The sequence below is a fragment of the Cladosporium halotolerans genome (assembly GCF_011745625.1).
Source record: "Cladosporium halotolerans strain TM138-S3 chromosome Unknown Sca30, whole genome shotgun sequence".
Taxonomy (NCBI): Eukaryota; Fungi; Ascomycota; class Dothideomycetes; order Cladosporiales; family Cladosporiaceae; genus Cladosporium; species Cladosporium halotolerans.
This window is the reverse complement of record NW_027191481.1, coordinates 102,070-115,151: the sequence shown is the minus strand read 5'-3', so window position 1 is coordinate 115,151 and position 13,082 is coordinate 102,070. Positions and strand designations below refer to the sequence as shown.

Sequence of the window (13,082 nt, the reverse complement as noted above, 5' to 3'; positions counted from 1 at the left end):
CAAGAAAAACAAATAACCTAGAACCTCCCACCTCGCTTCGCTCGCTGAAAAGATCCGATGCGCCAAAATGCGTGTGGATCTCCAAAAAGAAAATCAAGACTCGCCCTCCGCCTCGCCTCCGTCGTCGTCGTCCTTTTCCAGCTCAGCAGCGAGCGCGGCCTCTAGGTCGACGTCGTCGCCGTCCTCCTCGTCTATACCGCCGAGGTCATCGGCTGCCGCGGGCTCGTCTACTGCGACTGCGCCGTCGAGGTTGCCGGCTGAAGACATGTTGTTCAGGCTTGTCGTCCTGCTCATTGCCTCCTTCTTCCTCTTCTGCAATCTGCTTCCTTCTGAGTTTGTCGTAGGAGCCTCGTCGGCCTCTGCGTCGCGTTTGCGCTTATGGTTGCCTGGCGTCGAGTTATTCGAAGATAGAGCGCTGGATTCGTTATCGCTCTCGTCAGGAGCGTCACTGTCCTCGGCTTCGCTGCCAAGGAACTCGTTCAGCTCAGCCTGTAGTGCATCCCAGTCTTCTGACTGCTGCTCCTCGGTTGGGCTCGAGTCGGCACGTCCGTCGTGTGGCGCGTACTTTGCCAGCTCTTCCTCGACATCGGTGTCGATTTCAAGTGTTGGCTGTGATCCGTTGACTGCTTCGCCGTCGGTTTCATTCTCGGCTTCTGTCTCGGTGAGAGCAGCCTCTTCGTCTGAAGACGACAAAGTGCCAGCTTCCTTGTCCTCGAAGCCCGGTAGACCCGCAGCACCATTTAGAGGCGCATCAGAGTGTATTCTGAAGGGGTTCTCGTCGACCTTTTCCCATTGCGAAAAGCACGCGAACAACCATCCAGAGCTGACGATTGCGATCCTGCCGCCCTTCTTAGCAGCTTGGCGGACCTTCGCCGTTCTCCTCTCAGGACTGGCGATGACGTGGGTGGTCTTCTTGGTGATGTTCTCTGTTACTGTAGCGCCGAAAGTCTTCGCCCAAATGACGGTGTCGTGAGTGTGGACATTGACGCCTAGAGGCACAACGCCCGAAAAGACCAAGTGTACTCCGCCCAAGACACGTGACTTGATGGCCTGCATGATGACGGCCGCATCGGGGAGATTCTGAAGATCTTGCACGGTCTGCTTCTTGCTCTTGCCAGGGCGAAGCTCGGCAACGCGACCAATGTCACCCGCGGACACGCCCTTCTCGAAATCCGCAAAGAAAGCGTCGTGGACACTCCTGAGGTTATTACCGAGATGTGTGAGCTCCGTGTCGTCGTCTTGGAGAAGGTTGTGTCGGTACTTGGGATGATCGTGGGGTGTCGCTTCCTTCTTCTCTCCCTCTTCTCTGAGAATTTCAGTTGCTTCTTCCACAGCAGGTGAATCCTTGCCTTCCTTGGCCTCTTCGTCCGCAGCATCAAGGATCTTCTGCTTCTTAAGCAGCGGCCTGTCCGCGAGCTGTGATGCTAACGTCTCATCGTGCTCGTGCTTCTTCTCCTCCATGGAGTTGTCATCCTGACCTCCAGCCATGGAAACCATTAGGTCGACAGCCGATACCTCGCCATTTGCTGCAGGTGGAGTGAGGGGCGGTGTCAATGGCGCGGAAGGTTTTCTGGCAGCTTTATCCGCACCCTGAGGCTCCTGGCCGTCGGCTGGTGGTGCGTCGGCCTGGACGCCATCAGGTGCCTTCTCCAACTCGAACTGCGTAGGCTGCTTCGGTTTGGCCTCCAACTCCTGTCGCTTCGGCAGAAAACTGCTATTGATATCGCCGACACCAACGAAGAAGTCGTATGCGTTCACCTTAATGAGGTTGGGACTCCACTGCCAGACATCTCCGCGATCGTCGATGATAACAACCATGCTTGTGTCCACGGGGAATAAACGCTTCAGGGCCTTCCTCATCTCGGGCCCGTTCTCATCTCTTGACAATACGCGTGTGCCGAAGATCTTGCGTCCAGGGTCGATAAGGTTGGTGACGATTTGAGCGTAATCGCGTGACGCCATAGTGTAGACATGCATCTCGTAGTACTTCGACATCTCCTCTAGAAAGTCTGTAAGGCCAGGCCGGAACTTGAGGTAGTATGTTTTGCTGTCGTGCGGCAGGCGGAAGGACGCGACGTTCTTGAGCGCCTCGAAGTTTGGATTTGACGGATCGCTCTTCCACTCTCCAACCGTCTCTTCAACGCAACATTGAATGACAGTCTGGTCCAGATCGACGACCAAGGTGAGCTTGCGCTGATCCAGTAACCGGCGCTTGGCCTCCTCGTCCGCGCGAACAGTCTCATCCTGGCTAACCAGGACGGTGTGCATTCCATGCCTGTCGTGTACAGTGTTGATTGTAGCGCGGTCCGTTCCTTTGACAGTAGAGTTGTAGCTCTTTACCTCTTTCATGTCCTTTCCGCAGTTGGCGCACAGGCCTCCGAATTGCACCTCATGTTTGCAGGTCTCCTCGATGTCCGCGATCAAAGTCTTGCCGGTCAGCACTTGGCCGACGGTCAAATTCAGCGAGGTCAGCGAACCTTCAAGCTCCGACTCGAAGGTAGCCGGCCATGTCCGCTCGACGAGCTTGTCCTCCAAATGCCCCTTGGAGTTGATGTGTCCCTCGAGGACCTTGGACTTGTACTCGTAGTCGAACAGCGGCGCGTTCTCCTCGATCTCGTCGCCGGGCTGGCGCAACAGGCGCGTGACCTTGACGGGGTACAGCAGGCCGTTGGGGGTGTAGAGACGCATTGGTGTGGTGGAGGTAAGAGTGTGTGGGTTTGGGTTGGGGTTGGCGCAGTTTATTGGTCGGTCACATGCTTTGGCCGGGGCATTTGGTCGGCGCGATGGAATGCAGGGAAGGCAGGCGCGTGGTGTGGTTCACAGCCGCATGTAGGCGGCAGCCATCTACACGTCACGAGGCAAGAGGCACGTTCATTCACAAGTGCGGAGTGAGCACTGCCAGATGCTACGAGTGGTAGGACGGGAGCTTGCTTTCCGAGCTTCCAGAGGCGCTTTGCTGGATGCGGAGAGCTAGCACGCGCGCAGGCGGCGGGATGCACGCGATCAAGGGCGATGGTGGCAATTGTTGGCTGGAGGAGGTATTGTCGGGTGTGCGCGGTGGGGTGGTGGTGTGTGGTGTGTGTTTGGCGGGCGGAATGGGATGCGCGCAGGCGTTTCGTTGTTTGGCACCGGGGCCAGTCGCGAGGCGCATGCCTCAGCCTTTATATGCTGCCGCAGGCCCTTGGCAGCGCCGCGTGGGGCAGCTGCGCGAGCCAGCGCAAGCGGCGACGGGGTGGCCACGTGACGTCAAAACAAAGCCCGGGGAAAGCTTCCACGCGTCGTACTGGACGTGCTGTGTTGAACCTGGAATTCCGCACCACACGCCGATGTACTTCGCAAGATGTCCATCTTGAGCCTGGAACGGTTGGACGCACGGTGCAATAGAGACTTGTGTTGACAGACGTGTCTAAACAGCAACATCAACTCCGCAAACCATCTACATCTTCGCTTTCTCCTCTCTCACCACCACACCTCGCTCCCCACCCTTCTCCTTATCCCTCAGCACTCGCCTCAGAATCTTACCAGAAGCGCTCTTCGGGATCTCACCGATGAACTCGATCTCCTTGACCGCCTTGTACTTGACCTTCTTCTCCTTCACATAGCGGATCAGCTCCAAACCCAGCTCCCTCCCAGCCGTCTGACCGCTCTTCGGCACAATGTACGCCTTGGGCACCTCGCCCGAGTAGTCGTCCTTGATGCCCAGCACAGCAACATCGCTGATCTTCGGATGGCCGAGCAGCAGATCTTCGAGCTCCGCAGGCGCGACACCAATACCCTTCACCTTGATCATCTCCTTGATCCTGTCCGTAATCGTAATAAGCCCCCTCTCGTCGATAGAGCCCTGATCGCCCGTATGGAGATACCCGTCCTGATCGAACGTCTCGCGGGTCGCCTTCTCATTATTCAAATACCCCATCACAATCTGCGGGCCCTTGGCCCAGATCTCACCCGGCTCGCCAACGCCCGCCTCCGTCCCGTCGTCCTTCATGATCTTCACCGTTGTGCTCGCACACACCGTGCCGACCGCGTGCGCGTTGGAGTAGTCGTACAAGCTCGGCGGGTGCGCGGTGATGCAGGAGCAGGACTCCGTCATGCCGTAGCCCTGCTTGAAGCCCGTCTGCGGGAACTTCTTCTTGAGAAGCTGCAGGATCTCTTCGCTAAGCGGGGCGGCGCCGCTGGAGAAGCGGCGCAAGAAGCTGAGATCGTACTCATCGACGATGGGGTCGCGGACAAGCCGGATCAGGATGGGGGGAACGAGGAGCAGCTCTTTGAGCTGGTACTCGACGACGGTGTCGAGCATGGAGCGCATGGTGAAGGAGGGGAGCATGATCACTTCGGCGTTGATGAGAGCTGGAAGGTGTAGCGCGTGGACGAGGCCTGTGATGTGGAAGGAGGGGAGGACGGCGAGGATTTGCTTGAGGTCTGAGGGCGTGATTTGGATGATCTGGAGGCATTGCGCGATCACGTTCTGGTGTGCAATCATGACCTTGAAGAAGTTAGTGCTTGCCACCTTCTAACGAGAAGAAATACGACCTACCGCCTTAGGCAGCCCCGTGGTCCCGGAACTGAACGACAAGAAACCACCTGTAATGTCAGCAATCGCTCTGATGCGTCATTCCACAGTACTCACAGATGTCGAAGTTAGTCTTCCCCTCCGGAATCCTGTAATACGGCACCTGCTCTCCCTCCTTCTTTCCCATCTCAATCAACTCCTTGATAGTCGTATAACCATCCATACTCCCCTCCAATAAAAACAAATTCTCCTTCGGAATACCCGCGTTCCTCGCCGCCTCCGTCGCCACCTGCATGCTATTCGGGTGCGTCATGAGGAACTTCGCGTCCGCCGTCTTCAGCGCGTAAGTCATCTCCTCGACGTTGTACGCCGGGCTCGCGCCGGACACCTTGCCGCCGACGCGCAGCGTCGCGTGCATCGCCACGGGGTACCAGATGCTGTTCTGGCTGAAGAGCGCGACGGTGTTGTCGGGCTGAAGCCCATAGCGTTTGACGAGCGCGGTGCTGATGTGCGTCGCGGCTTGCTTGACTTCGAGCCAGTTTAGGCGCTCTTTCGTGATGGCGTTTGTGTAGCCGGCGAGTTGCGAGGATGGGTAGCGGGATATGGGCGAGTACGTTGGGTGCTCGAAGAGCCATTGCCATGTTGTTAGGTCGCGGGGGACTAGGGAAGAGGTCAACGGAGAGGCAAGTTTTTATGCAATTGTAAGGATTTCCGTACGTAGAATATCGTTCTGTAAGCTCTGGAACGGCATGGTCAATCTAGAGGATGTAGATGGAACTTGTGTAGTAAGAGAATGCTGTGTAACAACGAAAACGTTTAGCGATACTTAGAGATAGTTTTCTTTGATTCTACGGCGCAGGTCGCGTGGGTGCCGGCTGCGCGTGGTGCCCGCATTGGACATCCTCTGTGCCTCGGTCATGGAAGATGCAGGTGGAGTTGGAGAAGGCAGCACAAGAACGCCGCTGAGATGCGGAGAGGTGGGGCAAGCGAACCACAGCTTGATCGACTCCACCTCTGCGCTGGCGACACAAAACAGATCAAGAGATCAAGTTACACGAGTGGACATCTTGTGTAGCGTCACACCTGACTGGAATCTGATCAGATACCATTTCTCATATCTTGACTGCTTTGTAGCATTGGTTGGAGGGCCTGTGGTAGAGCTCCGACAAGGTGAGAGAACTGGATATCTCGGCGGTTAAATGGTCATGTCCAGTCACCCCACATCTCACCTGGAGCTGTTCTGAACAGCGGTTAGCATTTCCTGTCTTTCCGCATACCCGATGATCCTTACGCTGCACCGTCATGAGCACTTCCAACAATCGAGTGGCCATAATTGGCGCCGGCACGATCGGCCTCTCCTTTGCCGCTCTCCACCTTACCAAAAACCCCAGGAGCAATGTCAGCATTTTCGATACGAGACCCAACCTTGAACAATACATCGAGTCCAAGCTCCCAGGGTATCTGGTCGACGTCGACCAAGCCGACTGCCTGAGCCGCCTTCGAATTGTTCAAGACCTCGCAGAAGCAGTCAAAGATGCCAGTATCGTGCAAGAGCAAGGGCCCGAGAACGCAGACTTCAAGAGGAGCATATGGCCAAAGATCGAGCAGCACGCGCCGGAAGCTGCGCTGTTCTGGTCGAGCACGTCCGGCATAGTGGCTTCTGAGCAGAGCAAGGACATGCAAGATAAGTCTCGGTTGGTGGTCGTACATCCCTACAATCCGCCGCACATCATGCCATTGCTCGAAGTTGTTCCATCGTCTGTGACTTCTCAAGAAGTAGTTGACCGGACGCTGGAGTACTGGAGAGGCTTGGGCCGAGTGCCTGTCGTCATCCGGAAGGAGTGTACCGGCTTCGTCGCGAACCGTCTCGCGTTTGCGCTTCTCCGTGAGGCTTGCAGCCTTGTTGCGCAAGGAGTAGTGAGCGTAGAAGATCTGGACTCAGTAGTGCAGGCGTCCATGGGCCCTCGCTGGACTGTGGCTGGCCCCTTCAAAAGCTACCATGCTGGTGGAGGTGAAGGTGGGTTGGAAAGCTTCATGCAGAAGATTGGAGGCACAGTGCAAGAGTGCTGGGATGCTAGCGACAATGATGTGAAGCAAGGCGGTATTGAGGTTGGTCGCACATGGCAAGATGATGTGTTCCGCCAAACCGAAAAGGCGTACGGTGTGATCGATACAGCAGAAAGAGATCGTAAGACAAAGGCAGTCCTACAAGCTGTTTCAAAGTGATCTCGGAGCACGATATGGCTGCCTTTTCCCTGCCATTTTCCGTATCCATATACAGGTATGGTTCACTTATCTGACAGTGCTCATTCAAGGCGGCATAGTAGTAAGACTACCCTGGAATGCACGCGTATGTACTGATGCATTCACTGAAAATGGAATATGTACTCAATTCTTTCAACCAGCGAATGGTCATGCATGTGACAGCCCCGCGTTGACCGGGGACCTCGTTTCACCAATGGAAACAGGGAACGTAAAGCTCACGCACATGGCGCGTCTCATGCAGGCTGCAGGCTGGCTGCGCCCGGCACAGCCTTGCCTTTATGGTCACTCACCAGCGCATACATTACTTTGCCTTCTTTCTTCGTTCACTTGCTTGCCGATGCAACCCGCCCTTACAGCCAAGGACCCGCGAGACCAGTCCTTCCCACCTCGACTCTCGCGTATACGACTCACTTCCTCTGAACCGAGTAGGCAAGCTAACTGGCTGCCTGGAGCTGAATAAACCAAGCTCAAACGGAAGATGTGTACCATTGCCGAACAGGTCCGGACTGATCACACTACCTCGCCGGAAACAATAGTTCCTGCCATGCCGGTCACGGCCGTGGCCAAACCGAGCAAGAAAACCTTCCAGTCTCTCTCCAGCGAGCTCAAAAGCAGCATCATCGAGCAGATAACGCGGCCATCCGACCTCAAAAATGTCTGTCTCGTGTCGAAGGAGCTGCACGAGCTCGCCGTGCGCTTCCTCTACCACGACGTCAGCCTGGACCTAGGCAGCGTTAACGACAACTTCATGCCGGCGCTGCTGAACCCGCGCAATATCGGCCTCCAGCATATTCGGCAAGTTCGGCTGTATCTCGCCAACAAGTCAGACCGATGCAATCAGGAGCAGCAGGCGACGTTGTCGACGCGCATGCTGCTGGAGTTCTTGCCTGAGAACATCCTCGAGGAGTTCAGGTGCGGCTTTACTGAGACGTGAGAGAAGCCACGGTGCGCTCTCTGTGTATACCTGACATTTGCTAACTTGGGTGACAGCTGGTGCCCATGGCGGCCGTTCTCGGCGGAGAACATGATGCTGCTGTATCGGAGGCAGAAAGGAATGAAGTGGCTCGAAGCTATGGACATGGATCGTCCGATCCTTGAGGAGCTCAAGAAGAACCCAAACATTGAGAAGAACTTGTTCGACAACGCTCGCAAACTGGCATTATATCCGGAGAATAGAGAGAGTCTGAACCTTGGCCGCTACTTTGTCGAGAAGACCACAGAGAAGCTCGAGGAGCTCATCATACATGCGCATTTCGAGACAATCGACGATCATAGCCCGTCTAGAAGCGATGTGAGCGTTCGCGAGCTCAATGATACAGCCACTGGCCCCGGTCTTCTCGCAAGGACACTGTTCGGTCACTTCATGCCATTCGAATCCTGCACAAAATTCCAAAATTTGACGTCTCTGCGCCTACACCGTATCAGTCTTCGATACTGTGCGGATACATGGTGTAAATTCGTCGACTTCCACAAGATGCAATGTCTACGCATCTACCACTGTCCAGGCGTAGACTCGCTCCTGGGCCAGCTCAGCCGTGCGGCGCACCTACCTAGAAAGTTGCACGTGCTGGAGCTCCAGCACAAGGACAATACGGAGAACGAAGCCCTGCTCGCTCTCGAAGGTTTCTTGTGTCTTGTCTCTGGTCTCAACGATCTGATCATCGACCTGCAGAATGTCAAAACTTTGCCGGCCGTAGCTGGTATCGTTCGTCACCACAAGACGCTCGAGCTGCTGAACATCCACTGTTCTGGCGAGGGCAGCTCGACACCCCTTGTTGGAGACATGTCCTGCGATGCGGAAGAACTGGTATACGACATGGAAGAATTTGATAAGATCTGCTCCGCCACGAGTCATCTAGAGCAGCTGAGCTGCGCATGGCCTAACAGGTCGCTCATCCGCTCACCGAGTGAGGAATGGTGTGCGTTCGAGCACGCGGTCGCGAAGCTTCGTAACCTCGTAACTCTGCACATCACAACATGGCCCAGCAATAAGCCAAGCACACAGCTCCTCCCGCGCTCCGTCTACGAGCAGCTCTTACAGGCAGCGTCCACCCGTCTGTTCGAATTAGCTTCCAAGCGTACCCCATCCGCCGACATGTCGATCTCCATCATCCCTCCCGCGCAGCCTCCCAACACAAGCTCGGATTCGGCCTCTGGAATCGAGACCCTGCTCCCTCCAGCCAAGCTTCGCCTCATCGCTTTCGGAATCAGCGACAAGATCTACGAGCGCGAAGACTCCCGCAATCAGCTCTTGTATCTGCGCTCAACTGCTCTGGATGCAGAAGGGAAGAATAAGATTTACGCAACGCCCGTCGGATGGTGTGCTCGACGGTATCTTGAACCAAGGAGTGAGGTGCTGGATTTCGTTCTGGGGAGGGAAACCAGATTGCCTTGCCGAGGTGAGAGGGGCGATATGGACGCAAGATTCGGGTTCAATGTTGACGAGGACGATTGAGCCCTGCCTGAGAGGGAGTATCATTTTTGTATTCATGGAGAAGATTGAGCCACTGACCAGTTTTCGGAGGTTCTGATGAAGTTGCCAGTCGCTACGATAGCTGCTTGGCGTGTTTTTATGATACGATGAGACGAGGCGAGATACCCTTTATAATGATTGAGTTTTACTTAACTGGAACAGCACACATGATCGCGATGACCGCAAAGCCACATTCACGGATTGGTGTTCCTTCTTCACCACTTTTCTCCAAAGACCAAGCTGGTTTCTCAGCATTGAATAGCATCAAGAAGCTCGACCCAGTGCGCTTGACGTTTGCTGCAATGCTCGTCGAAGGACTTCCATGTCATCTTACTCAACCAAACCGATTTTCAGACAGCATTCGCAGCGTAGTTGGTTACGAGTCACCTACGAAACTGCGAGAACAACCCCATCAAGCAATCTCCATGGATAACCAGCAGCAACCAAACCCATTTCAATGGCCACAGCAAGACTTCCAATATCAACCACCGGGCCCTCAGCACCCGCAAATGCCGCACGACGGCCAATCCATGCCCATGCCCGGTCCCACGCAATCAACACCCGATCTCAACGCAATGTATTCTCAACACCCACAAATGGGACAGCAAAGCGCCCAGCAGGATTTTGCTCCTCAGCCACGCGTCCAATACCCGCAGCAACAAGTGCCTTTTGACCAAGCATTGCCCCCTCAACAGCAGCAATATCAGGATCTGTTAGCTGGTCAGGGCGCTTTAGGAGGACAACCTCCCCAGCAAGCCTCCTACGACGCCTTCACAGCCGCGAACCCATACACTCAGACCCAGCAACAATACCCACAACAGCCATTCATCAACCCTCAACCAATCCCCCAATACCAAGTCCCAACCCCTCAAACCCCCTACCCCCCTCACCCCACCTCCCAAACCGCCTCCCTCTACAACAACGACCCCACCGCGCCCGCCTCAGCCTGGGAACAACAAAACATCACCGAAGTCAACCCCACCCAACCCCAACCCCAACCCCAACACCAAAACCCTCAACCCGCAACCGCCCGCGCCCTCGCCCTCCAGCACGCCCGCACCCGAATCCGCACCCTCGAAACCGAGCTCGAGCGCCGCGAAACCGCCGCCGCCCTCGCTCTCTCCGCGACGCAATCCTCCTCTCAGCAGCAAGAGCAAGACGCGCAAGACCTGCACGAGGCGCTGCTCGCGTCGCTGGACTCGTACGAGCAGGATCTGAGGCGGCAGATGGAGTCGCAGGGGCGCGAGCAACAGTACGATCAGCAGGGCCAAAACCGCCCGGCGATGCCATTCTACGCGTCCTCGACGCTGCGCCCAGAGGGGATTCCCTCGACTGCGGCTTCAGTCCGCAGTGGGACCTCGAGAGTCTCGCGCCGGGCTCCTCCGCCACCGGGCCAGAGCTCTCGACGGTCTGCGCGGAGCGAGGCGAGCTGGCGCAGCCCGACGCCGCGGCCGTACACGCCTACGCGGGGCACGACGGTGGAGGCTGCGGCGAGGAATCGGGCGGTGGAGGAGGGGAGGCGGTGGGCGGGGTTCGAGAGGGTGAGGAGGGATGGGGCCGGGGAGACGGAGGGATCGGTGTATACGGTTGGGGAGAGGGAGGGTGAGACGGAGAGGGTGGGGAGGGGAGTGAGCAAGGGTTAGGCTCTTTTCCGCAGGGTGAATGAATGGAATTTGTTGCGGGCGTGGGCGGACGGGTAAGGTTAAATGAAGCTTAATCTAAGGACGAGCCTCAGGCTAGCATTTTGAAGGGTGCTGCGGAGGGCCTGTGACGGGACGAGTGGTGGTGGGTTTTCGAAAGCAGCTGTGTCTGTGGTGAACATCGGGTAGTAATTCAGTGATTATAACAGTATCCGTTTTTTTCCGAACCCTCCTCCAGCAAGCAGGCCATCCTGCTACCATACAATCGTCGTCCTCGCAACACAAAAGTCGCAAGATCTGAAGCCAGAACAAATCCGTTCTCGAACGCCGCAAGAGTTACAGAAAGATCGTTACCCCATATCCATAATCATCCTTTTCATAAAACCAAACCCCGCAAGAATTATTTCACATACCCTCAGTTCAGCACCGGCTTCTTCGTAGCCCTCGGCCGACTAGCAGCGCTGATAGTCGTCTTCTGGCCCGCCAACACAGGCTTCTTGCCCGTCGTCACGCCTTTCGATGCAGGTGTCGGCGGCGCAGGCTTCGGCGTGCCCGTGGGCCCCCGTCCAGCCGCCGGACCGACCTTGGGCTTGTTGGCCGCCGGCGCCCTCGCGGCTCCCGTCACTCCCTTGGAAGCACCAGTGGCAGCGGGGAGAGGTTTCTTTGCGCCCCCGGGCGCTGGGAGGGCTTTCTGCGGTGCCTTCGTCGCGCCGACGGGCTTGGAGCCTGCGCTGCGGACTTGCTTCGTCGCCGCCGCGGAGGGCTTTGGCTGCGCGGAGCCGGGCAGGACTTTCCGCGAAGCGTTCGTGACATACGCCCCTGCAGCCCCTGCGTCCGGTAAGCCTTTCATGCCGTACGGCTTGCTGGCCTCGCTCGGCTCGCGTTTCGCCTTCTGCGAAGCGGAGGCGCCGACGTAGCCGTCGGCGGCGAACTTGTTGCGGATGCCGTCGCCGTAGTTGTTGATGGAGCCGCCGACGCCGGAGATGGAGCCTGCGATGCCTGGGTATCAACGAGGGGATGCGGTCAGTGGAGCGTTAGTGCGCGGTGAGACAGACCTGAGGTACCTTCGCCTATGGAACGGCCGCCGGATTCGATGAGGCCGCCGACGCCGCCGACGGCGTTGCCGGCCATGGTGCCTGCGGCGGTGATGCCGGTGTGCAGGTAGCCCATGGCCTGGTCTTGGATGTAGTTCTTTACGTAGGAGACCATGGTGGGCGGTGGTTTGGGCCTGGTGGCCGCGTAGAATGGAGTGAGAGATTGCTTGGTGAGATGTTTGGCTGGTGTATGATTTAGACCAAGCGAAAGTAGTGGCGTGGCGTTATGCTTGGACAGCTACTGGCGTGTGTATGGTAAAGACACGATATGGCAGGCAGGCGAGGTGTTGCGAGCTCTGGCAAGATTCTAGATGCATCCCTCCGATCAGATCCCTGGCAGCAGGGAGGGGTGACGTCGAAGCGCGCACCGCCACAGTCGAACCCTCGACAATCACACGGGATCCTTGCAGGTGCAGATCACCATGACGGCTGGGCTGTCCAAGGGACTGATGTGAAGATGTGTCATTCGACGAAAAAGGCGGCAAAGGCGTCGAATTGCAGGGATACATGCGGTGCGCTCCTGCGCGGGCATCCTACTGCGCAGCGACTTGCTGTGTTACTTTGACGCCCACTGAGATTGAGAAGACCCTGTTGCATGTAGCGGAGGGCAGCTGCATGTCGTCCAATGGCGATCTAACTCTATCGCCGGGATGCTGCTCTGGGCCTTGGAGGCCATGGACAGAAGAGTACAGTCCCCGTCGATCAAGCAGGGCAGTGGTGTTGTGAAATCATGTACAGTCTTCACTCAGCATGTGAAGAGAGTTTGGATACATGTAACGCGGATCCACAAGCAAGCCAGACCAGCGCGGCCACGTGGTCAGGAATGGCTAGCGATGCCACCGAAATCAAGAGGAGAGCGCGGTTGAGTTTGGCGGTCTTCACGTCGACGGTATGGCGGCGGACAGTCTGGAACAGTCTTGGGACTGGGCGAGGGCGGCGAAGGCAAAAAGGCTGGCGCGGCACGCTTCGCCGATCCTTCTCCCACGGATCGCGAGATCCGGGCGCGCAAGAGTCAACGGCGGCCGTTTGGTGAGAGCTTCATGCGACGTCCAAGCGCCGATAGCAACGTCGCTCGACCAGCAGCCGCACCGCGCGCA

The 13,082-nt window shown here is 56.9% G+C and overlaps 5 protein-coding genes across 5 annotated transcripts; 2 read left to right on the top strand and 3 right to left on the bottom strand.

Annotated features, from left to right (window-relative positions):
• Positions 1-93: 93 nt before the first annotated feature.
• On the bottom strand, positions 94-2,688 carry WHR41_07371 (uncharacterized protein; the record flags this gene model as incomplete). Its single annotated transcript, XM_069375976.1, has 1 exon — positions 94-2,688. The coding sequence occupies one exon, from the start codon at positions 2,686-2,688 to the stop codon at positions 94-96; it is 2,595 nt and encodes an 864-aa protein (XP_069227036.1).
• Positions 2,689-3,369: 681 nt separating this feature from the next.
• WHR41_07370 (uncharacterized protein) lies at positions 3,370-5,351 on the bottom strand. Its single transcript, XM_069375975.1, has 4 exons — positions 5,231-5,351; positions 4,631-5,173; positions 4,538-4,584; positions 3,370-4,486 (listed from the first exon to the last, which is right to left on the bottom strand). Exons 1-4 carry the CDS (start codon positions 5,262-5,264, stop codon positions 3,437-3,439), a joined length of 1,674 nt encoding a protein of 557 aa, XP_069227037.1. The 5' UTR covers positions 5,265-5,351; the 3' UTR covers positions 3,370-3,436.
• A 464-nt stretch (positions 5,352-5,815) lies between these two features.
• On the top strand, positions 5,816-6,739 carry WHR41_07369 (uncharacterized protein; the record flags this gene model as incomplete). Its single annotated transcript, XM_069375974.1, has 1 exon — positions 5,816-6,739. One exon carries the CDS (start codon positions 5,816-5,818, stop codon positions 6,737-6,739), a length of 924 nt encoding a protein of 307 aa, XP_069227095.1.
• A 328-nt stretch (positions 6,740-7,067) lies between these two features.
• Positions 7,068-9,989, top strand: WHR41_07368 (uncharacterized protein). Its single transcript, XM_069375973.1, has 2 exons — positions 7,068-7,708; positions 7,769-9,989. The coding sequence occupies exons 1-2, from the start codon at positions 7,257-7,259 to the stop codon at positions 9,231-9,233; spliced, it is 1,917 nt and encodes a 638-aa protein (XP_069227094.1). The 5' UTR covers positions 7,068-7,256; the 3' UTR covers positions 9,234-9,989.
• Positions 9,990-11,306: 1,317 nt separating this feature from the next.
• Positions 11,307-12,100, bottom strand: WHR41_07367 (uncharacterized protein; the record flags this gene model as incomplete). Its single annotated transcript, XM_069375972.1, has 2 exons — positions 11,307-11,881; positions 11,947-12,100. 2 exons carry the CDS (start codon positions 12,098-12,100, stop codon positions 11,307-11,309), a joined length of 729 nt encoding a protein of 242 aa, XP_069227087.1.
• Positions 12,101-13,082: the final 982 nt, after the last annotated feature.

Excerpts from the sequence above, each read along its gene's own strand:
- WHR41_07368 (XM_069375973.1), top strand. The coding sequence starts at position 7,257 with ATGTGTACCATTGCCGAACAGGTCCGGACTGATCACACTACCTCGCCG. Across the intron at positions 7,709-7,768 it reads AGGTGCGGCTTTACTGAGAC|CTGGTGCCCATGGCGGCCGT; the intron begins GTGAGAGAAGCC and ends CTTGGGTGACAG.
- WHR41_07370 (XM_069375975.1), bottom strand. The coding sequence starts at position 5,264 with ATGCCGTTCCAGAGCTTACAGAACGATATTCTAC. Across the intron at positions 4,585-4,630 it reads GAAGACTAACTTCGACATCT|GTGGTTTCTTGTCGTTCAGT; the intron begins GTGAGTACTGTG and ends CTGACATTACAG. Across the intron at positions 4,487-4,537 it reads CCACGGGGCTGCCTAAGGCG|GTCATGATTGCACACCAGAA; the intron begins GTAGGTCGTATT and ends AACTTCTTCAAG.